At 51.6% G+C, this 24,616-nt stretch overlaps 1 protein-coding gene across 1 annotated transcript; it reads left to right on the top strand.

The window, feature by feature from the left end:
* The first annotated feature begins 502 nt into the window (after positions 1 to 502).
* On the top strand, positions 503 to 16,685 carry LOC130141149 (keratin, type II cytoskeletal 80-like). Its single transcript, XM_056321884.1, has 9 exons — positions 503 to 960; positions 4,450 to 4,664; positions 9,938 to 9,998; positions 11,005 to 11,100; positions 13,631 to 13,795; positions 14,294 to 14,419; positions 14,514 to 14,734; positions 15,107 to 15,162; positions 15,255 to 16,685. The coding sequence occupies exons 1-9, from the start codon at positions 634 to 636 to the stop codon at positions 15,455 to 15,457; spliced, it is 1,470 nt and encodes a 489-aa protein (XP_056177859.1). The 5' UTR covers positions 503 to 633; the 3' UTR covers positions 15,458 to 16,685.
* Positions 16,686 to 24,616: the final 7,931 nt, after the last annotated feature.

Raw genomic sequence — 24,616 nt, forward strand, 5'->3', positions numbered from 1 at the left:
CTCTAATCGTGATGAGCTTGAGCTGTGTTTCCAAACCCCTGCCATTCTTAGCCCATTCAGACTCTTGCTTTACAATTTTCAACACACCCCCACCAAAAAAAAAATAAAAAAATAAAATCACAATTTCTTCCTGCAGATTTTGGCTGGAAACCAGCCAGGGGCTGAACCCAGGCTCCGTGCACCGAGTGCTCCCTGAGCCTGCTGCAGCCCAGCACCTTTGCTTTCTTCACCATTTAAGGATGAGGAAAGCAGCTGCTTGGGGCCTGGCAAATTACCTGCGAGTGATTTGTTTTTGCTGCGAGTGCCTGTGCCCTCACCACACAAACAAGCTCCTGAAGAAAGGAGGGTACAGACAGAGGAGGGAAGGAAAAAAAAAAAAAGCCAACAGGTTGATCTGGATTACATCAACGGTTACACCCTCCTCCGTTTAATGAACATAGGAGAACAGGTGCTTGTAATTCATTAGCCAACCCACAAGCAGAGGAGACAGGAATTAAGCCGACCAAACTCCTCAGCGTGCCACTACTCTCCTTCCCTTTGAGGCAGCAGCAGCAGCAGCGAGAAAACTTCATCTCTTTTTTTTTTTTTTCTCCCCCTTTCCCTCCCCTCGAGCTGCAGAGCCACAAGCTGAGCATGACTAACCCCTGCAAAGCCTTCACCAGTGGCTCCCTCTCCTCCTGGGAGGTGTCAGGGAAGATGAGCAGAGGAAAAGCAGCCAGCCCGTCCCCGGATCGCCTGGGCCGCTGCAGTCCCAGCGGGTTTGCCAGCAACGGCTACAGCTCTCTCAGCCTCCATGGAGATGCTGGTTATGGATGCTCCCCCTACCCCTCCTTCTCCATCAACGAGAGACTCCTGGCCCCCGTGCACCTCGATATCGACTCGGACTTCCAAGCCATGCGGCAGCAGGAGAAAGAGGACATCAAGTTGCTCAACAACCAGTTCGTGACCCTAATTGAGAAGGTAAGGTGAGCTACCATGGTGCAGCACGGGGAAAAGGATGGTGGTGGGGAAGCAGGCACTAACCAGTCGCTCTGGAGACTTATCAAGGCCTTCAGCTAACCATTGCCAGGCTCTGAAAATTAAGCTAATTGCCTAATCGGTTATTCCTTCAGCGCTATCTGCTTTAACAAGGGCCTAGCATCACCTCTTGGGGAAGCCGGGCTGCCTCCGTGGTCAGCAGCATCGGGCAGCCCGTGCATCTCCTTCGCTTGCCTGTCACCCCACGGGTCCCTGGGAGGGCAGGCAGCTCTGTCCTCGGGGACACAGCCCTGCCCGAGCAGGCACGGCAGGGCCACAGGCACGGTGCCGGTGACAGCAGGCCTTGGATCCCGTAGTGGACAAACAGCCATGGGCGGTGACGCCGATTAAGGCGGCAGCTCAAATTCTTCTCCAACTGCCAAAGAGAGCTGGAGATTCACCTTCAGAGCAACGTGGTGGGCAGGGGACAACCCCCACCCACCTCCCTCCGCTGTGGTTTTTATTGCGAGGGGTTGCATGCTTAGCCAAGAAAGTGTCGCTTTCATCTCTTAAGATCCATGAGAAGGCAGAAGGTTTTCTCAAAGGAAAACAACTCATCTAGCTGGGGCAGGTTTCTGCAAAGCCCTGGTGCTCTGTAAACAGATGGTAATCTCCTAGGAGGATTGCTTCACTGCAGTCTACAATACAGGCACTCAATGCCAAGCTACTATGGCTTGGGATTATTATTTTTTTTTTTTTAACTCTACCTCTAAGAGGACCTGAATTTGCACTGGAGAGGAAGAAGGGCGGGGGAACCTACCGTAGCATCTATCCAAACTGAATAGCTGTGAACCAACCACACCTACCTGTGCAAACAGGCCTGTGGTGGTAGCAGGGGGCTGACCCTGGATGGAGGGGCTTGGCAGCCTTCACCTCCGTGCTTTTCCAAACATGCATCCTCGGCAATGTGGATTTGGAGAACCCCTCGTTTGGAAATCACCCAGGTGGGTCGTGTCGCACATGCTACAGGACTGGTCCTTTGACTATCTGGACCCAGAGGTCAAGGTTTGTGTGGATGTTAGCCCTGCTCGGAAACCAGAGCTCAGCAGAAAGGATGGCGGAGATGGAAAAAGACCACGCTGCGACAGTACGTACGTGAGCCAGGCCACAAGCACTAGCCTGTTCCGTGCAAAGAGGGATGGAAGGAGTGGGAGAGCCTCCAGGTTTCCTGACAGACCCAAGCGGGCAGCCTGCTGATAAGCGTGCACTACAGGGCGCGATGGACAGAAGATACAAACACCCCACCTTAGCTGGGTGGCTTGCAGTGCTAGCAGCTCCTGCGTTTAGCTTGGAAGGCTGCAGCTTCAAGTGGCAAACTTCAGCCATCTGCCTCAGGCCCACATTCCAGAGGAAATAATGACACCTCCTTGTCAAAGAGAACTTGGGGTTTGATTAATCAGGAATTCGGATGGTCTCAGGCCTGAGCAGCTAATTCCTCAGATGAATGACCACATTAACTTCAGGAGTTTGCTGTTGATGGCTTTCCAGCAGGCTGTTCCAGATCTGCTAGTATCTATTTTCCATCCAGGTGGGAGAAGGGGAAAAGCCAAGTCATGGAGCCCCTGTTGGAAGCCCTACCTTTAGCCTGCACAGCACAGAGGTAGAGGCCTCTGAGAACTAAGCTTTCGTTGTTTCTGTGTTCAGGCATGATTTTCCAAGAAATGAGGCCAGATCTGGGTGATTCTTCTGCTGCAAAGCTCACATTAAAAGGCTCTGCAAGGAAGAATTTCTGCTAAGATGGACACAGCATAAAAAGCCAGGATGTAAGCAGTTCAGCCCAGCGGACAGGTACGGTTTGGGAACAGGAAAGAAGAGTGTCAAGGATGGAGAAAAAGAGCAGCTGAAGATTAGGAGCAAGGTCAGGACCTGAGATTTGATTGAGTGTCAAAGATGAACGTAGAACAACAGCTAATGCATTCGATCGTTTAGCACCCCAGCAGCAAACGGGGAAGCTGCCTTAAACGAGAGGCTGTTTGCTACAGCCCAACCTGCAGGCTGACCCCAGCCCCGCAGAGGGATGCTCTGTCACAGCCCCCGAGATGTCTCAGACCGAGAGTACAAGTGGCCCAGCTAGTTCCTGACGGCCCTGGAGGCCACCTACTTGTGCCACTTGCAATGCCCCTTCCTGGCTCTGTGGCAGCAGCATCCTCTTGGTTCCCAGCCTGACGTCTGCACACACACAGCATGCTGTGCTGGTTTTGTACCAGGACAAAGCAGCCAGTCAGCAGACTGGACGACTGATGGGATGTCTACAGCCACGGGTTAAGGTATCAGGAAGAAAGGATGAGGCCTCTGACACCGAGACCTGTAATATCCAAACATTCTCATCCCTTCTGCTGGGAACTGACTGTGAGCAGCCGAGTGCTTCTGATTTGCTCGGCTCCTCTCTGCTCCTGCTTCTCTCTCTGTCCAGACAAGAAGTGTTTTGGGAAAGATTCCGTCTCTCACCACGTGCATCTGTGCAGCGGTCAGCAGCTGGAACTCTGCCTCTTCATTGCACTGATGCTGCTTCAGGCCACAGAAAGTTAATGTCAAAGCTGATGGTCAAGGCCAGATACCATCTGCACCCCGCACAGTGACGGTGTCAGCACTGAATCATCCCCGCAACAGAGGGGAGGACACTGGCGGAGGCAACTCGCACATCACCAGCCAAAACGTGGCTGAAGGAGTTTGGTTTTGTTCACAGAGCAGTAGGAGAGAGAGGTAGCAATTAGATAATTAATTGAAGTTAACCAAGAGCTTTGAAGATGAAAACTGTCAAATACTGAGCATTACTGTTAAGATTGTGAATATTAGGAAAGAAGAGAGCCAGATTCATCAAGCAGTGGGTGGATGAAATGTGGTGTATCCTCTCCAAGCAGACAGGCGCATGCACACACAGACCTCACGTGGAGTCTGTAATTATTTTGCTTATTCTCTCGAGTTCCCATAGGCCTCGTCTCTGTTGCTTTGCAATACAAACTAGGGCTCTGATTCATTACTCCAACTTCACCATATAATCTAACAGATTTGACAGCAGTTATCTTTGTGCCACTCCGAGGCAGTAAATCTGCCTTTCTCTCGCTCTGGACATCCATGTGTGACCTGTGGTGGATTTTCAGCCTTTGCTTCGGTAGGTCCACAGGCGAAGGGGACTAGCATCAAGCAGTCCTTATCTTTCAGTGACTTAATAAAAGATGCCAGTTTGATGTGAACATGTTCAATCAAGAAATAAATTAGTAGGTAATGTGCAAAACCTCTAAAAGCCCCTATAACCCTCCATCCTCAGGCCTAATTTTCAGGGGATTTCTCACTTTTCCCTGGAAATCTCTGCTGATTCCAGCAGCTTCTCACTACTCTCAAGGTCTCCAGTTCAGTATCTCCTGCCCTGCCAGGAGCCATCAGCTTTGATTTTGGCCAATGTCATGAATGTCTCCAAAACTTCTCCTGCAGGTCCAGTGCCTGGAGCAGCAGAACAAGATCCTGACGACAAGGTGGAACTTCCTGAAGGATCAAGACAACTCCCACTCAGAGTCTGACATCAAGGCCATCTACGACCAGTACATGAGCAAAATGAATCAAGAGATGAAGGCACTCAACTACGAGCAGGAAAATCTTGAGGCAGAGCTAACAAGGGTCCTGAACACCATGGATAACTTCCGAAGCAAGTAGGTGCCCAGCCTAGCTGGCGGTTACAAGGGGGGATGTGTTTCAAAGGTACCTGTTCAGCTGTGGGCACAAAGAGGAATGTGGGCTTGATTTAACAAGGATAGACTGGTATTCCCAGGAAAAAATTCCTAGTTTGGTGTGCAAAGAACTGTGTATTGGAGAAGTCAGCACCTTAGCCTCTTCTAACTAGAGATGAAAGCAAACCCATAAAAAGCAAAATACCAAAGAGCTCTCGGCATCTGACAAATGCCTCAGGCTCTGAGGAACAGTGTTATCGGGAATGACAGCCACAAACACAGAAATGTTTATTCTCCACACTATTATCACAAACTAGAACTTTCTTGCCAAACTGTTTTATGGATCGAGGCTGCTTACTATTAACAAACATCCCCTTCTTTCCCCCTTCACCCCACAACATTTAATACAAAACTCTGCTTTGACCAAAAAGTCAGACTTTTACCCAGAAAAGCTCTTGACAGAAAATACTGAGGGAGCTGAAAGTTTAAGGGAAGACCAGCTGCCATGTGCTTATCGATGCTTTTGCCAAGAGCTTTGAGATCTTTAGATAAAAGCATCTGAGATGTGCCATGGCTCATTCAAGAAGACAATGCTTTTCTTATTATCACTGTCATTTGCATACCACAGGTGAATCCACAATTAGATGCTTTCCCTTACACTTACACCCATCTGCCTGCACAAGATCGCTGGAGTCTTCCATGCTGATTTTGTAGCAAAGAGCCGCCACGTATGGGCACTCTCAAATAAAAACCATGATGCTAAGGGACTACTGCCCTTTTGCTGGCACTGACAGACATCACGGCAGTAATAGCCCAAACCTGTTCCTGACGTACAAAGTGATGCACAAATAATAACAGTGCCCCCTCTAGAGAGTTTAGCCCCAGGGTCTTACAGCTCTTTGCAGACTTTGATTAAACTAGATACCCGATGTGCCTGCCAGTTAGGGGAAGGACTGATACCTCCACTTTACAGATACACTAACGGAGACACAGCAATTAAAGCCTGTCTTAAGCTCACAGAGCAAGCTGGTGGCAGAGCAGGAACAGGAACTAGGAGTTTGGTTCTCGACCTTCTCTGTGAAACCATCATACTCAGCATCCTTCCAGAAGTGACACGCTGATACCCAGGTGCCTAGAAATACCTGAATTCTCCACAGTGGGTGTCTGTCTTCTCTTCATTGGGATGTTGGTTTCACTGTAAGCCCGGGGCTCTCTGACGCTTGCTTTGCTGACAGGTAGAACCCTGAGCTTGGATCAAAGCCACAATATGGACTGTGCCATTTACTCCCGGCCTTAAAAAGGTTAAGACCTGCCTTCCCTCTCTGGAGCACTTGGTCTTCCTTGCACTTCCCTGAGGAAGTAACTGTTCCGCAGCCCTGCAGTTATAAATGATACTTCTCGGGTTATTCCCTGACAGTCAGGAAAACCCAGCTAGGAAATGGCTGGGCTGTTGGAGAAACGTCAGATCGGTCACCCCTGTCTGCTCTCACGGTTTGTACTCATACTTGTACTCAGTAATTGCCTCGTTAATTGCCTATGCCTGGCACTTACTTATTTTTCAGCCTGATTTCTTAAGGTGCTGACACACACAGGCTGGCTGTGCGTTTCCCCCTACCTTTTGATTTTCTTGGACAGTTACTACCTAGCTGGATAAGACATGATAGGGATGCTACATCCCTCAAAATTAAATAAAGAGAATGACTAGAGGAACAGGACCTGTGCCACACCCAGCACAGAGAAGACAAGGATGTGCATGTGTGCTGTATTAGACAGCAGAGAATCCACAATAGCTACCAGCTTATGGCCACCTCAACTATCATTCCTGAGAAGGGTTCCCACTTTGTGGAACTACAGGGCCACGGCGAAAATACCGTTCAGAAATGACACGGCTCCTCAGAACACTTTTCCTTCACTTGCAGAGCCTTCCCCTTCCGCTTTCTCCCGTTTGTGAGCTGTAAGGCACAAGCCCTGCCAGGGGCGACCTGAGCCACGAACAGGCAAAACCCACCCTGCCACTGGGCGCTGTTAACACCCAACGCCAGCGCAGGTGGATTTCTGTGACTGTGACAATCCACTGCGCTGCTCCCAGCGGTTAGTGATTCATGGGGAGAGAACTGCTGCTTCTGCTGAGCCTTCTCCAGGCAGCAGTCCAACCCCGTCCTAACCCACGCTGGCTCTGTCGAGTCCTGCACGCCACCTTCGAGAAAGCCGCCTCTGCCCAGTTGTTTTTCTAGAGCAAACGGTCTGTCTAGACCATGCAAATTTTGGAGGCTTCCAACTCCTCTGGAGGCTTATTTTCCCAAGGGAAAGTTTTTCTGGGGAGGAAAAGCTAATAAATTAACTGGTTATGTTCTCATCAAAGCTGGGGTGCTCCACATGGAACGCGCCATACCTGTGGTGACCACTCAAGCAGGCTACTGCCCAGCAATACATCACTTACGATGTGAAACGTGCCTGCCCGTGCTCCTCTGTAAGGCCTTAATCTGTTTATCTTCTCCATCCAGCAACTGCTTTCCAAAAACCACACGGGAGATTTTAGTTGGGACACTCGCACCCCCTCCCCAAATTAGTTGCCACTGACCAGCAATTCCAAACGCAGAGGGGAGTGGAGAGGGGACAGGGAAGCAGCCTGGAGACTGGCACAGCATCTCAAACCCTGCTTCTTTAGGAAGTCAAGCTAAAAATCAAATACCAAGCCACACCTGAGTAGGGACGACTGCCCAGAGGTGCACCATCTGCACAAAGCGTTTGCTTCAGCTCCCCACACGTGTGATTTCCACATGCAAAGAGCCATTTGAATAAGGCAGGGAATTTTTGCCTGTGCTGACCTACCCTGCGGTGGCACTGGGGATATACAGCAGGGAAATATGGGGCATGCAGCCCTCAGAGGATCCACTTCTGAGATCCAACGACTACGTTAGTCAAATCTGAAGACCAGACAGTTGACAACCCTCTACCTTCAACCTCTGCAGCTGGTTTTCAGCTGCTTTCTGCCCCATTTCCTTGCTCCACAAGAGGAAGACTGACTTAAAGTCATGCTACCAGGCTCAGATTCATCCCACCGCTCTATCTTCACCCTAAAATAGTCTTGAAGGCACATCCAGAGAGGAACACAGCCTGCACTGAGATTTGGTTCACCTCTGATTTTGCTTCACTGCCTATGGAAGGAGCCCAAGGCGACTAGACACCTGTCTCAGGTGTGTCTTAGGCGCATGAATTGAGATGGGATGGATTTACACCGTAATGCAAGACTGCTTAAGGATTATCTCTAAGGAGATAAATCCTGCAGTGTGTTTGTGGAATGCTCCATCCCCATATGAGTCATCTCCCGGCCGCCAGGTCCCTCCAGAGCTGAGCAGTGAGCATGTTTGGCTGGCTGGGCCTGCTCTCTTTCAGTCAGGAGTGCTGTTTGTTCAATATGCAGGATTATGTCAACGCTTGGCAATGCGTGAAGGTGCCTCGGCAGGCTGGGACAGACTGGGATTGGGCTGAGGTGCAATGAGGATGGAGGAAGAGTGGCAGGCTGTAATTAAGCGCAGTACATAGTTGCTGGCAGCATAGCTAACATTCCAGCTAAAGAGGAGAGAAACCAGACAGGTAAATCTCGTTAGCCATGCTACCTGACATTATAAAAGCAGGCAAGGAGAGGGTGAGTTTTAACATCACGGGGGTATTCAAGAAGAACCTTAAAATTGCCTAACTGTAGAGCTGTGACTGTCAGGTCCCCTCCCTGCCCTCCCTATCCCCTCTGTCGAGGGAGCAACAGCTCCAGGGTCCAGGGAGCTGGTTTTGATATTTCAGGCCAGCTCCTGAGCAGGACTTAACCCCTTGCCCCACAGCGTGATCCCCTGTGCTGCACTACCAACACCTTCTCTCTCTCTCTGCAGCGAGGCACAGCTCCTCTTTCTCCTAAAGGTTTGTACAACAGCAGGGAAGGCTCTTGAGAGTAACTGGAGTGACGATGGACCAAACCACCAAACAACAGAATATGGCTGTCATTCCCAATTTTACCATCATCATCACTCTGTTAGGAGATGCCATTTTATCTCATTCTCAAAGGTCTCAGCCTTCCCCATATCAACTTGGTGGCATCTGTAAGTAGCACTGAAAGGTTTAATTCAAAGCCTGGAAATACTATGCACACATTAGGGTCGGAGGAGCATGAGGTATCATGGAAAGCAGGGAAGCCACGACCTCCCTGAGAGCACAACCTGCCCTGGTCTCAGCAGAAAAGCCAACATTTCCAAAGCGTGTCCAGCAGCACCACAGGAGATACCAAACACTCATCACATAACGCTCCTGCACAGCAAACGAACAAACCGCTGCTGGCCATACACCAGGCCCAAAAAAAGACCTCGTGGCTTCCTGGTCAGACACCTGCTTTTAGCAGCCTTAGGGCTAGCCACACGCTTGTCCCGAGAGCCAGCAAGGGTTGGCGCCTTCCCTAAGCTACCCTCCCGTATCTGCTGCTGGTCATCCAGAAATGCATTTGCCCCTGGACTGTGTCTTTGCTATCCTGGTCCTGCCTTATCAAACCTCTTTTTAAACACCTGCAGGGTTGGTTCCTCTGCTGGATATTTGGCCATTAGGACTCCACCCTGTCCTATCCGGGTTTTGTTACCTTCTGCTCTGTGGGCACTGTTTTCCACGAATTGCTTTGCCAGGTCCTGCATTACTTCGCAAATCGCACTACGTTTAGGCTAAGTTATGACACCACACCGGTATTCTCGGAATTTTCACAAGCCAAAGTCTTCTCGCTGAGACGACTCTCGGGCTCTGGAAATCAAATGCTGAGGATACCTGAAAGAAAGAGAAGAGGAAGGCTTAGGGTGAAAATTTGGGAGTCTTTGGGCATGCGACTGGGTTTCACAGAATAACTCACCACACCCCACTTCTCCAAGCCTGCTCTCTCTTTCTGTAGCAAACGTGAGCTAACCTGAGGCTGCTCAGCCCTCAAATTAAATGAGAATTAAAGATACCTGCTCTCTACTCTGGGGCTCTTCAGCCTTAAAGTACTCGTGGTGTTAGTACAGAGCAGCTGGCATGTGGCAGCTTGTTGTCCTCTCACTTGTCCAGGATGCCCACACTTAAGACATATCTCTCCCTGCTGTCTGGCGCACATCAAGGAGGTGGGACATCACAGTAAAAGCAGACAGCTTTGATGCCAACGCTTTTTGGGGCCAGCAAGACAACCTTAAGCATCCCAGAGGCTCTCGCCATGTGTAGTTTCTAACTGTTTTTTTCACTCTCCTTAGATACGAGGATGAAATTCGCCTCTGTAGCGGCATGGAATACACCTTCACGGAGCTCAAAAAGGTCAGTGGCAAGAGCAGCTTTTCATCCGCACACCTCTACAGCCACCAGCTCTGTGTAGTCACAGAAGAACTTGGAGAGGCAAGATGGTCCAGGCTCAGCTAGCTCTGAACAGAGTCCTTGTACCACAGAGGTTTTGTGGGGTAATAAGGTCTTGAGGAGGACAGCAGAGCGGTGAACACAGTCACCATTTCAACAGAAAAAGTCCACATGGGCTGCCCGCGGTTCCAGAAAAGCCCCGTGGCTCTTGGTGGAAGCACCAGGGGGTCAGACCATGCCTGCACCCAACCACGCTGCAACTGCACTGGCCAGACCTGGCCTGGAGGGGTCTGCACCCAGGACCCTCTGAGGCAACACCCCTCCTCGCTGGCATGTTTTCTCTCAGAATGATATCGTAGGTTGGGAAAGGCTGGAAATTGATAAATGTGTTTGCTTTTGTTCCCTGTCACATGGCCACGTCCTGTTTAAACATCCCACCCCAGGAGTAGGTGCATTTGAGTATCAACTGGAACGGGAGGCTTTGTGCACAGCCTTTACATTAAAAAAAATAAATAATCCAAGGTGCATGAATGCAGGGTATTATTAGACAGAGGAAACGTTCTCCGCAAATTATTATTATGGCTAATTGCATGTTTTCCCTGACACACTCATCGACCAGTAAGGGCAGTTCTGGTGACTTTTGTGGATGGCATCAGAGTTTTCAATAACCTGTGCTTTTTGTGGTGAACAAAAGATGAGTGGGTATGGACCTGCCCTACCTGTTTCCTTCTCCACCCTACCTCATTTGAGACTTCCACCAAAGATCTCACTCAAAAAAAATTTAAAAAAGCAGAGGAAAAAGGTCTGCAAAGCAGCCACCCTACTTGCAGAGCAGGAGAGCAGTTTCATAAGTACCTGCCAATAAACAGCAAGCAGGGCACTTGCTGGGGGAGGAGGCGGCAGTGGGAAAGACTTCTGGCTACTAACTCAAAGCCAAACCATTGATTAATATGCTTTCCATCTCCTGTAGGATTTAGATGTGAGCTCCTTGCACAGAACTGAGCTGGAGGCAAAACTCAATGGGCTCCAAGAGCTGATGGAATTGAAAAAAACCGTCTATGAGCAGGTAAAAATTCAATTGGGAAAGTGGCCTGGGAACACACAAGCTACTATGCAAAAAGAGAAAAAAAAAAAAGGGGGGGGGGGGGGGGGAAAACCCAACATTTTTGTGGCCTGTTCCACTACAGAGAGGGCATTCTTCCAGATTTACACCAAAATGAGAGCTTGTCCAGGGAAGTTGCATGGTGTTGCAGACAACTATTAAATGGCTTGAGGGTCTCATGAGATAATCCCCTTCCCTTCACTAAAGGAGTGCATTTTAAAGTTGACCAGGAGGGTCCTTTTGCCCCGCAGCTCCTGCAGGGAGGCTGCTCCAGCAGGTCCCCCCTCTAACAGCCAGGAATCCCCATCCAACACCGGAGCTGGCTCAGCACCTAACCCCCAGCGCCCAGGCTCCCCAGGTCACAAGCGAGCGGAATATTGTCCGATTCAGGCTCAGAGGAAGGGATCACAACGAACGGGGCCAAGCCACCGTGAGCCTGGGTGAGGTGCTGGATGCTCTTTAGCACAATCCAACATAACGCATCCCACCTCATGGGAAGCACGCACTCAGGTGTTATGTCACTGAGGGGGGCAAGGACGCAGAGGCTGCAGCCCTTCACACAAACCCAGAGGCTGCAGCGTGCCTGTAGCTACTCAAACCCAGTAAAGCCATTACAGCCACTTACTCAGAGCCTGTAAAATGTTACCAAGCAGGCTCAGCCGTGTTTTGGGAATACTAATGATTTGTCTAAATTCTACCAAAACAATTAAAGTGCTTGACAGAGGAATGTCAACATTCCTTGTGGGGAAACTGAGACACAGAGAGACAGAAGGACCTGCATAATATCAGAACTGCAAAGAACACATGCCCTGCCTGCAACTAACCATGAAACCTTACTTTCTCTAAAGTTCTAAGATTTAAGTTGCCTTGCACCAGGAATACAGGGGTAGATGGAAATCAGATCCTGCTGTCAGGATCTTCTTCTTGAGCTAATTTCCTCCAGGTTCCACACTGCTGTCCTGGCAGAAGGCTGCACAATTTTTTTCACCCATGCTTCATACAAAGAAATTGCACTCCATCTCTTCCTCTCTCTCTGTGTCCTCTCAACAGCTTGTTTTCAGGTTAGTCATTTTCTCGCCTGTACCTGTTGATTTGACTGACATCAACATATAGGCACACATACCCAGTGTAAGGGCAAATGAGGAAAACTGCTTGACAGCTTTGCTCACAGCACGTTGGTGTGAATCAGAAGAAAATCCCAGCCACAATCCTCATTAATGAGACACCAGGTTTTTTGGTTGGGTTTTTTTTTCCCCCTCCCCTGGCAGAGGATGCTCAAGTATTTGCAATACACTTGCATCTTCTCATACAGCTATTAACCTGCTCAAAGATTAACAAAGAGGCTAAAGGATTTTATACAGAGGGGGGGAAAAATACATTGATAATCCTGGTCTTTGGAAGAGCAGAGAGGTATTTTTCTGTTATTCATGAATCACTATGTCAGGGTACCCTTTGTTTCCCCAGTCAGGGGAAGGCAAGGCAAACAAGGTATACAAATGCTTCTCTAAATAGAGATCAGAGCCCTCAGCACAAAAGAGAAGAACAAAAACATCAAGATGAAAGGTAAGAGATGGGGAGAGATGGATGCTGCTCTCTAACACCGGTGTAAATCAGAAGCAACTGCAGAGATACTGATAAGGGTGACACCCCTGCAGGAACAGTCTGAGGCTGGGCAGGAGCTGCCAAGTGAATGTTTACACCATCTGCTCAATGTCAAGTCATGTCTTGCCTGGATACAAACCACCCAGGAGTGCAGTTTACAGGCATGGATTAAGGGTCCTTTTTAGGTTCACTGAGAGGAACAACTCCTCATTGTTTGGCTCCTTTTTCTAAAGCTGTGACCGAGTCAGCTACCAAGAGCAAATATCCCAGTCAGTGATACTGCAGCTTGTGTGTGTGCACGTTCCACCTTCCCCCGTGCTGGCTGAAGTTTGCCCAGCGTAGGAGAGCAGCTCTGGGGAGTGGGATAGGTCTGCCAGCGGTGGATGTGTTCAGAGAAGGGTCCTGTCTCTCTCCTCTCTAACTAGACACAAAGCAGACTACAACACCACAAGCGGCAGCCACAGCCTCTCCAGGTAGCGAAGCAGAGCTGGGCAAAGCCATCTTCCCAGCACCACCAGCCTGCAGAACGGTTCATGCTGCCCTGTCTCTTGCCCAAGACGCACATGCCCACCATCTGAATACCGGTAGAGACTGAAGCATGGTCACCAGTTCAATTAACTTGCTGTTGATGCAGAACAAATGCACTATTTTACCAGACTCTTTAACAGATTGTATCCAAAGGTCCCGAACCAACACCTTAGCCCGAGTCTGGATTTTCCAGAGAAAGTACCAGCTCCCAAACTTCAGAGACTGAAAACCTAGGAAGTTTCACCATCTCCATACTGCGTATGGAAGATGTTTTGCCTAGCTACCTGCCCAGGTCCAGCTCTCTCCCAGTTCATAGCTTTCTTGACTACTTGTATCTCAATCCTATTCTCTCTTTGCTCTTCAGGAACTCGAGGAGCTGCTGACAGAAATTAAGGACATTTCTGTTGTACTGGGAATTGACAATGCATGCAAACTTGATCTGAGCAGAATTGTGGAAGAAGTGAGGGCCCAGTATGAAGCCCTGGCTCTTCGGAGCTGGGAGGAGGCTGAAGCACTTACCAGGAGAAAGGTATTTGTCTCCTTATCTGATTGATACTGGGGAGAGGCAGGGAAAGAAGAGGGAGAGAGATCAGCCCAGAAACTACAGGAATCAGCAAGATGTGGAGGGACAGACTACAGCTGGGAACTGAGGGAGGAACAGGGTGCTAACCCAGATCAACTCCTCCTAACACAGGTGTGTAAATTAGTAGTTTCATCGCTCTAGGCTCTCCATACTGTCAGTGGAGAAAGGCAAGGCCATCTCCCTGTCCCTCCTAAGAGGCAAATGACCTTCCACTGGTGCCTCCTCCCAACAGGGCAAGAATGCGATTAAGCTCAAGAGACAGAGTGCTCTATACCTGCACAGCTACAGCCAGACAAGGATATGAGAATGAGCCCTAAGTCCTTCCACACACCCATTATTTTTCCTGCTAGGCATTTCTCCTCAAGGGCAGTGGGAATCCTTGCAGAATCCTTTGCTGCAGCAGAGGAGGCGCACAGATAACCCAGTCTTCCATCTCTCCTGCAGCTGAATGAAGGAAGCACCCAGTCAGGCACCTACAGCAGTCACCTCCTTGACAGCCGACGGGAGATCGCAGACCTGAACATACAGATCCAGAAACTGAGGTCCTGCATTGTGTCCCAAAAGAGCCAGGTGCGTCCTGGGGTGGGCGACAAAACTCTGACACACAATCTGAAACTACAGCATGCCTAACACCTCCACCACCCTTTTCCCTTTGCAACACCAGTGCCTGTACTTAGAGGAGCATATCAAAGAAGCAGGAGAGCACGGTGAGATGGCCCTCAAGGATGCCAAAGCCAAACTGGTCAAGCTAGAAGAAGCCCTACAGAAGAGCAAGGAGGATATGGCTCACCTGGTGAAAGAGTATCAGGAGCTGATGAACATCAAGCTGGCACTTGATGTGGAGATTCTCACTTACAGGAAGCTGATGGAAGGGGAGGAGAGCAGGTAAGCTGGGCTTCCTTGTGGCTGAAGAGGGGAAGGGATGCACCCAAACACCTAGGAGAAAGCAGACATCCTGAGCTTTGAGTCTGGTATTGAAGGTTCGATCAAGGAAAGAATAAATCCCAGCAGTCCCCACACAGTTCAGCCCTGTTTCTCACTCTGAAGTTTTTCTTAGACTCCCCAGACTGGAGGGCTCCAGCACTTCTCTAGATGATGCTTTGCCCAGGTGCTGCTGAGTTAGCCTTTCACGATCCAGCTCTGCACTTGGCTCTGCCCACATAGGCCAGGCTCACATGGGCCAAACTCGAGTCCTCTGTACCTCCCCGGCATCGCAGAGGTTAATACATGTCCTCATGACTGTCCTTGTGTTCACAGCATGGAGCAACCAATACCCACAGTCATCAGCACCATCCGCTCCAGACCAAAGCACCGTAAGTGGTTTTATTCATACAGCTTGCTAGAGCAGAGTGTGAATGAAACGTTTCTAACCCCCCACCCTCACTCCCCTGCCCCACTCCTGCAGTTTCTGCCAGCACCTTGAGAAACTCCAAGCTGTTTGCCAGAGGAACACACAGCACCAACGGTGAGACGAAGCCAGACGGAGCCAGCACAAAGATACTGCCTTCTAGAAGCCACAGTGCCACCACAGTGCCACCTGAAGCAGATGCCTTCATCAGCAGCGCCCGGCCAAAGCTCAGCTCCTTGCCCACTGAAGAATGCTCCTAGGAGAAACGGAGCCTCACAGCATGAACGCCAGGCCTGTTGGCATCTGTAGCCAAATGAGGCCAAAGCACTTTCTCCTGAACTCAAGCCAACGTCTGGAGTGGACTCTGGTCCTTTGTTCCTCAGGCTGTCTCTTTTAGTTTGCCTTTACAACATCCCAGCTAACAGCAACATTATCAGTTACAAGCATAAACCAACCCAGTATTTTAGAGATTCTCCCATTTTTACATTAACCACACCAGCATCTTCCTCCCTAGGTCTGTTTCCCCAGAAGATCTGCATTCACAGCCTCTGACACCTACCTACAGGAAGCCTGGCAGGAGGGGAAGCATCGTTACACCAGCAGCCAGGCGCCCCCGGCCCAGCCATTGTATCAGTATTACAAAATCACTCTCTCTGCTCTGTCCCTGCTCTGTGCAGGTCTGTGAGGTATCCACCGATGTGGCTTTCACAGGAAGGCAGCACCAAGCTTTCCAAACCCAGCTGGTGGGGAGATGCAGGTGAACAACCTGAGCCAGGTGGATTTGCATATCTGATGACAAACATGCTGGCTGTAATGGGGGATCCTTGGCCACCTCAGAGTATTTAACTGATTTTACTGCCTTTTGGGTGGCCCCTTGTTCCTCCCCATGCCGCCAAAGCTAAAACTCCTCAAAACTTCTATTTAAGCTATCTCTCTAACAGAGAGCATCTGTTGGTCTCCCCTAAAGGCCCTCCAGACTCCACACACATGGTGCTAGGTCCTACAAACGGCACGTTGGTTCCCATTTACAACAAGTAGGACTTGTCTTTGTATTTATTGAACTTACACAGCAGCTTTTACCTTACCTGGCTGACACTTCCAACGCACACCAGTCCCGTCACACCAAAGCTACTAGAGCCAACTCTGTAGATGCCATGTCGCCCTGCGAGCTAGGTGGGGGGAATGTTCTGGCCTCAACAGACATTTCCACAGCCCTCTTGCACAAACCAGCATCGACAGTGCCCTGCAGCATTTCCTTTTACGAGGCCAGGCTCTGGCCTCAGCCGCTGCCATGCAGCCCCACTTGAGTTCCCAGATTTTGAGTTCACAGGAGGAGTTGTTAATAGTCTCTTGGCATATTTCCATTGAGTGCATCACAGTATTTGCGCACTTCTGTAGGATAGACTACTAACATAGTGTCTATGTAACCAGAACACTGGCTCTCTGGGGTTATGGCTGTTCTAATAAAGTACAGAGTGTCATACAGCACGCATTGGAGTGTTGGGTTTCTCTGAATTTCTTGCCACAGCCCACCTGAAACAGTAATTCCTTCCCCAGTCACCAGCACGTCTCAGCTGAGGGCTCCGGCTAAACTCTGGCAGCCAAGTGCAGCTGAAATCGCTTCCCAGGTGATTTGTGTGGTCCATGTGCGCAGGGAGAAGTACATGGGGCTGGAAGGGCAGACAGAGCCAGCAGCCAAGGCTCTGGGGAGCTCACTGCTCCTCTGCCACCAGGCTCCCACGTGGCTTTGAACCACAGAGCAGCTCAAGCATGTTTCAGGAGGTGAAGGGTCACCGCACAGGCCAGCACAGGCCCACCACTGTACGCACCTCCACAAAGCCTCCCCTTGCACCTCTGCCAAGGGGAACTTCTGCACACGTGGGGCCCAAACCCACCCTGGGGAAATGCACTTCCATGCAGCCCCTCATCTCAGAGGTGCCCTTCCCGAGCACTGGGGTGTTCCTGGGGCTCCGTGCTCAAAACCACCCACCTCCAAGGGACTTATCTGGGAGATCCAACATGGACAAGGCCCCTAGAGGTGCTACGAGACCTGAGATGGGGAGCATCTCTGCTCTGCTGTTTTGCCCATCTGAAAGAAACACTGCGCTTTCAGGGTTAGCTCAAAGGGTACAGAGACAGAGGATGGGGGATGGGAGGACAGTCCAGACCAGCAGAAAGAGTCCCCACCTGTTAAACCTGGTTGCCCAATGTGGCAGGGATGGGAAAGGGGGAAGCTAAGAGTGAGCTCCCAGTTGTACAAGCTACTCCCAGCTTCAGAAGTAGGCAGCACTGTAGTGCAGAGCTTCCCCTGGAGGCAGGAGCCAGCAGAACCCTTCCAGCTGGAGGAACAATGCTGGGTTTGTGCAAGGCTGAAGGGACACCAGAGGTGTGTGAGGCCCAGGAGATGAATGACTGCTCTGAACAGCCTGGCATCCTTGTAAGGCAGGGTGGGGCTGAGGCGGCGGGGGGGAAGGAAGGAGGAACACAGAGCTAGTGTTGCCCAGAATGAAAGCTGAATGGAAAGGGAGGCTTTGGGAGACCTGAACATTCAACCTGGGGGAGCGGAAGGAGAAGGTGGTCAGAGACGTGTGCTCACAGGCCAGGCCAGAAAGGGCAGGGGTTCAACAGCAGCCCAGTCCTGCAAGAAGAGAGTTTCCAGCTGTTCCCTCCCTGCCATATGGGGGTTTTGGGGTTTTTTTTTGCTGCTTCTGAGCCTTCACCACTCAAAGAACTGGGAAAGATCCCCGAGGCCAGAGCAAGGGAAGCTGGACTCCTGGGTTCATCTGCTGCTCCAGGACCCAGGAGAGAAGGACCCAACTCGCTGTTTCACTGTCTCAGTCACTTCACTGCTCCGTGCCTCTGTTTCCCCACTGACAACTGGAGAGTGTACATCAAGCCACATCATACCAGGGCAAGGATTTTACGCAGCAGAATAATTCCTGCACTGCACTGATGGGAGCCGAGCTATGCCAGAGATAGTCACACTGCTTTGGGACACTCGTACCTGCCCATGCAGGTATCCTTCCCCCTCCACCATACTACCCCTTAAGCACTGACTTCATCTGAAGGACCAGTCCTTCCTCAGCAATAATTTCTGCAGCTGTTCTCACACCAGACACACAGACAGCTCTAAACCCAGCTGTTTAACCCACTGGGGAGTTCTGTATGTTTTTTCTTTGTCCAGTGAAGGGAATCACACCCCTTGCCCCCTTCAGAAACACCAGGCAGTACCATCAACTGAGGATCTCTGATCCCCCTTAGGTTGCTGGGGGACAGTCCTACAAGGGCAAGGATGCTGAGCCAGCACAGTAATCAACACAGTGGCCAGATTTAGTTGCTGCTAAGGAGACTGGCAGAATAAAGGCAAGCCCATCTGCGTTATCTGGCAAGCTACATCTCTGCAATCCAAAGCACAGCCACCTCCAGGTAAAGCTGTATCAATTTCAACTGCAAGAGGCTTCCCAAAGATGATCTCAAACCCTGTCTGGAGCCAAAGATTGGAGCATCTGCCCAAGCGTGGGGAAAGGAGACATCAGATGTCCAGGACATGGCCCAGTTGCGAGACAAAGCCCAGGGGCAAAACGCAGGGACTGATAAATCCGCGCACTGAAAGCAGGGGGCAGAGCCGATTTTGGTGGGGCAGACTGGCAGGGAAGATCACCAGGGAAATATTCACATCTGCACAACAGCAACTGGGCTGGAGTCCAGAAGACAAGCCAGAGCAGACAAGAGGGAAGCAGCAGAGCTCCTCTGCTGTCTTCCAAGCAGGGAGAGCCTGAGCCCCAGACCACATCTAAGGGTAGCGCGTACCCGGGCAGCGCTCCCGGGGTGGGGAGCGCCCAAGTGTGAGCTCCAGGCTCCCTCTCCTGGGCAGGTGACTCCACTGCAAACGCCTCCAGAGGAAGCGCAGAGGCCTCCACAAGCCCTGGATCCCATAAGCTGCCACATCCCAAACAACCCCCTCCTCCCTTCCAGCACGCCCAGCCTCCCAGGGAGAAGGGAAACAGCTCCCACACAACAAGAGGACACCATGGTCAGGATCACTCCTTGGATGCTTCATGAGACTACGAAGGGAGTAAGGCACAAAGCTTCGCCCAATCTAAAGCAGTTCCTCACCCACCAAGAACCCACGTCCTGGTGGAAACCATGCCTGTAACCCAGCCTGGCTGGCCCAGATTCATTTCACCGCGCACAGACGGAGATCTCGTTCCTTCATAGCCCACACACACTTTGAATCAGTCTGGGGATCTGCTTGAGGAAGGTGAATTAGTTCCCAACAGAGCTACCAAGAACGAGAAACACCTCCCTCAATCAGATCCCATCAGCCCAGGGAACAGACCTGTTACGTTCCCCTCCTTAGTGTCTGGCTTTTGTGAGCAACACCGAGAGCTCTGGCTGGGGAGCGTACTGCCAGCCCCACGCTGAAAAAGGCCAAGGACCCTTTCTGGCCTGCAGACACACACACCTTTTTTGTCCCCTTTGGGCTAAATCCTGCAAGAAAACACTAAAAATAACTATATAGAGAGACAAACCATGTTTCCCTTTGGAAGCTCAGCTTTCAGCCCATCTGCTCCCCCTGAAATAGCCATCCGGCTGCATGTGGAAGGATTTCTGGTTCTTCTCCCACCTCTCCTTTCCCTCCGGATGTAGGGATGCTCTTTTGCGCAGACCCAGAGAGCACCCACCAGGCTCATACCAGAACAAGTCACAGAGCTGGTCTTGAAGCAGACACCCATCTTCTAGTCCCCCCCTGGGGCGCTGAGCAGCCAGGCTCACAGAGACAAGGAAATTTAGACAGGGGAAATATGGCTCATGCTCTGTACCCAAGCTGGGGGGGAATACCTCCACATGTTCCATGTTGTAAAATGTGTAGGAAGAGAGATGGAAATGTGTTCCTGGGATGGAGAAAGGATGGCCTAGAGCGTTAAGAGACTTTCCACTACACCTAGTCCCACTGAGTGCAATTGCATTCTTCCAGAAACACCCTCAAGCTCACTCCACTTTCCAGCCCCGTTTAACCTGCCAGTCCCACCTCACCCACAGCTGCTCCCCCTGGTTCTAGCTCAGGTCTGAAGTGAAGCCAAGAGACAGGGCACAAGACAGGAGGAGAAAGATGGATCCTCCCGGCTCATCCCCCAGGCCTGATACCTGGGACAGGCATTTCCAGGGACTGAAGCAGTTCACCCCAAGAAATCGGGCGCTGGGAAAAGGAACTCCCAAGTCTTGGGCAAAGACAAGAGCTTTATTTCCTTTCCCTATGCGGTCTTGGAGAAAACTGTGCCTCAGTTTCTCCTATTCATTTTTGCCTGCAGCCTAAGATGGGATCACATTGAGGGGGGGGTATAATTTAGTTTTCCTAACCAAATACTCCGGCCCAGGCCAGAGAGCAGGCAGTTCAGCAAGCAGGAAGGAGGCTCAACCAGGCAGGCAGTGATCTGTGCCGTCCCTACCGCCTCCCCGAGCTTGAAGAGATCTCCAGCCCCACCAAAGGGCACCCTTGCGGGCCCACCCGTCACTTCCCTGGCTCTTGGGGGACACAAAACCAGCCGCACTCGCTGTGGGGAAACAGCCTTTTTGCAAGCCCCAGAAATCAGCCACGTGGGCTACAAAGCCAAGGCAGAAATCATCTCCAGGGCACCTGGAGAAGGGAGGGGAGGACAGGGAAGGGCGGAGGAAAACATGCCCAACCCCATCAGCTCATCCACACCTCCCCACATGTCCCTCCTCGGCGCTGGCTTTTTTGACCGTATAAGGCCCGATTTTTCTCCCCGTGGCCCATCTGGGGAGGAATGGGAACACCTGAGCCTTGCCCGCTCTGCCAGGCCCTGCCCTGCCCACAGCCTGCCTCCTTGGCCAGGTGTGCCCAGCAGGGGAGGGGAGGCCACCTCCACCCACCCACCCCACACCTGGCACAGAGCAGGGGAGAAATCCTGCCTGAATTCACCACAGCGGACAGCACCCCAGCCCAGGCTCTCCTCTCCCGCAGCGCTTCAGACTCCCCAGGGTGGGCAAGCTGAGTGCAGGTTTTCTGCTGCAAGGCTGGGTTGCCCCTTTCTTTCAACTATTTCCAGTTTTCCACCACCCCAGACATGTGAAACACCTCTTCTTCTGTCCTGCAGCCATCCCTGTTGCTTAGTTTTCATCTCCACCTGCGCCTGGCTGGCTCAGGGCAGCCCTGGGGTCTCTACCTCCCAGACAGTGCCTGGGAGACAGAAACCTGCTAAGGAAGCTTCACCTTTGAAATGTCCTCAGCCTGGCTTTGGTTCAGGGGAACTGGATCACGGAGGGACTCCATGCATCACCCCGTCGCAGCTGGGACTCCCAGCAGTACCAAAACCAGTGCGCAACAGGGCTGGCAGCCTTCTAGCCCAATGGCTCCTGGTACCACATCTCACTGCCCTCAGCCCAAGGTGAGAAGAGGAATGAAGGACAAGGCTGGCTCATCACTTGGTGGCCCCAGACTAGTAAAAAAAGAAAAACAAAAAGCCACACAAACCAAAAACAAACAAAAAAGAGACCGAAGCTGCTACCAGCTAGGAAGGACATAGGAGAGACCCCGAGCTGCCAGCCCCCAGCCCCACAGGCCTGTCCCCAGGCCTCACCGCCTGCCTCTGCAATACCTGTGCCAACTCTGCCATGACTCCGCATGCCAGCGCCCTGACCAAACGGGCCCAAGAATTTCAGAGAAACCAGCATTCCCTTGTTCTGCTGCCAAGATTCGGTACCCGCCTGCCAACAATCCTGGTTAGAGTGGGACAGATTCCAGGAGAGTTGTGTCAGCTCGCTGCCCTTGGGCTTACAGGGTGGGAGTGCCAACAGGTCCCACACCTCCGCCTCCGGGCACGCCAGGGACTCGCACACGCAGCGCAGTGAGGCAGCAGCAGCTGCTGCTTCAACACACTCCCCACCCAGCCCAAATTCCTGCATATCCACAAGGCCGTCACAGGCCTGGAGGAAGCCTCACCTGAAACAAAATGGCAATAAGGTTGGCCATTTGATGTTTGCCCATATTTAATCTTGCACAGCCCTCCAGGAGGACAGAGCCCTGGTGTGGGGGCAAAAAGGGTGGGGAGCAGCGTGCGTGGGAGGGCAATGTTCCTTTCCCTGGAAGGCATGAGTCAAACCAATATTTCCCAGCACCTCCTGACCCGGCCTCCCCTCTACACACACGCCATTTACGCTACAGAGCCACATCACCCGGTGGCACGGGGAGTCTCTGGGACCCCAGGGCAAGAAGCAAAGGGGCACGGGGAAGAGCAGCAGCTCTGCCCACAGGTGGGGACACGAACACTGCCCGGCAGGAGGGGTGCGAGGTTGTGGCCCACGCTAACCTCCATATCGGGTCTCGGCAGAGATGGGGACATTCCTTCGCAGCGTGAAAAGTTCATCAGAGCTTGGAAAAGCCAGCCTGTCCAGAGCGCAGTTGGCATGCCAAGGATAGATGTGCATGAGCTGGTGTCCATTTTGCTGAGCAAACAAAGGAAATCAGAAAGAAGGTCAGGTCAAATCACTACCAGTGACCAGGACTGAGACTTCGCAGCTGAGAGCAGGGCCTGCCTGTGCCAGGTTTCACATGCTCCAAGCTCAGCATGGTGCAGAGACCATGTCCAACCTCACACCCATCATCTTTGCTCTGCACAGATGCCAGCTGAGCCCGAGACAACTTTCAGCTGTGGAGCTTGACAGCACATCATGGCAGGGACTGCAGACCTTCACTGGTGGCTTGACCTTGCTAGCAGGCACTGCGAGCACAGAAGACCTGCTCCCTTAAGCCTCCGTAGACTTTCGCAACCAGAGCTTGCAAGTGGGCTTTAGAGTTTGTTGTCTACTCGAGAGGTCTGAAGTCTCAGCTACTGCATCCTCTCTGCTTAGCTTTAAGCATGGCTACTTAAACCACACAGCCCTCAACATCCTCACCAGCAACAACCAAGCGCTCGTGGCGCGTTTGAGGAAGCAGAAGAAGCCCAACACATGGCAAATGTCCACCCTCAGGAAAGGGAGATGGTTCAGTCCCAGACCACCCAGCTGTGCCCCCTCCCAGCCCGACAGATCTCTCCAGTGCACAAATACGCCAGGCAGCCTCCAAACCTGATGCAGCACATCAAATCGAGACCCATGGAGGGGCCTGGGTGAGCTGAGGCAGTGCCCAGTGTGTAGGGCAGGGCAACAGAAAATATTTGAGATTGCAGGTTGGATGAGGTGAGTCACACAGGAGGATGGGCAGTCCAGCTGCTGGAGCTGCCGGCTCAACTCTCCACCCCTACCAGCACAGTACTCTGGGAAGCTGCTAACCGTGGGAACTGGGATATCGCAGCAGGCCAAGTGAGTACAAAAACATGGCTGTTGCTGAGAGGAGATTAAAACTGTCCATCTCTGCAAAGAAATGACTTAGCGAGAGGAGCAAAACTCCAGAGCTCAGCAGGTATCGGTGCTCGAGATTGGCTGCTCAGCCTGGCAGGATCCCCGTGGCAATCGGCCAGGTATTCATAACATAATGGGAACAGTGCTCACCCATTCCTGCTGGGGCCTGCGCGTGTTTGCAAGATTTTGTAGACACACCCTTCGATTCAAGGCTTTGGAAAAAAAAGCTCAGCACCTGGGGAGGAGGGGGAGAAAGAAGAGAAGGAACCACTTCAGAGCTGAGGAATCCCAGCTGTGACTCAGTGCGGGGCAGGCATGGGGGCCTCTGACGCAGGAAGCGCGCGGGGCTGGGAACGCTGGGGAGAGGGTCAGGGCAGGCTGTCTGTAGCCCTGCAAGGGGCCCCTCCGCTAGAGTCACCCAGCATCCAGCCTCCTCATGCAAAGCGGGGCTGGTGCCATCACAGACCAACTTCTGCTCATGGAAATGGGCCTGGCTATTTTTTAGCATTAGCAAACCTGGCCTGCACACCTCCCAGCTCCCTAACATCCATGTGCCCAGCTTTACCCACGTCTGTGGCACTGAGATCAGCTCCAAGAGTCCCAACATCTCCTTTGTCTCCGACATTTCTCAGGCTGGTGACATCCTGGTGCAACACCAAGATCTTGCCTGGCTGACAGTCTCTGCCACCCAACAAACACTGGCCCTTTTGAGCTGCCCCACCAACACATGCACAGAGGAAAAAGTTCACGCTTTAAAAACGGAATATAAAACATCTGGAGCTTGGTTTCCAACTCTTCCACAGACTTATCATGTAGCCAAAGTAATTGTGTCAGCTCCTTTCCACAGGGTAAGTACAGCAGGACTGGAAGATACCACTATCAACAGAAGAATGCCGATTTGGAGCCTTTTGTTCAGTTTGCAGGGTTAGAAATACAAGACAAGGCATGAGATAACACCAATTCAGATCCATAGCTGCAGATCCACTCTAGATTTACACATGCCTGTCCCACTGCCCTCAGCAAGGTGTAAATCCAGCATTCCCTCAGCATTTCACTGG

The sequence above is a fragment of the Falco biarmicus genome, chromosome 19 (assembly GCF_023638135.1).
Source record: "Falco biarmicus isolate bFalBia1 chromosome 19, bFalBia1.pri, whole genome shotgun sequence".
Taxonomy (NCBI): domain Eukaryota; kingdom Metazoa; phylum Chordata; class Aves; order Falconiformes; family Falconidae; genus Falco; species Falco biarmicus.

Excerpts from the sequence above, each read along its gene's own strand:
- LOC130141149 (XM_056321884.1), top strand. The coding sequence starts at position 634 with ATGACTAACCCCTGCAAAGCCTTCACCAGTGGCTCCCTCTCCTCCTGG. Across the intron at positions 961-4,449 it reads TCGTGACCCTAATTGAGAAG|GTCCAGTGCCTGGAGCAGCA; the intron begins GTAAGGTGAGCT and ends CTTCTCCTGCAG. Across the intron at positions 13,796-14,293 it reads AAGCACTTACCAGGAGAAAG|CTGAATGAAGGAAGCACCCA; the intron begins GTATTTGTCTCC and ends TCTCTCCTGCAG.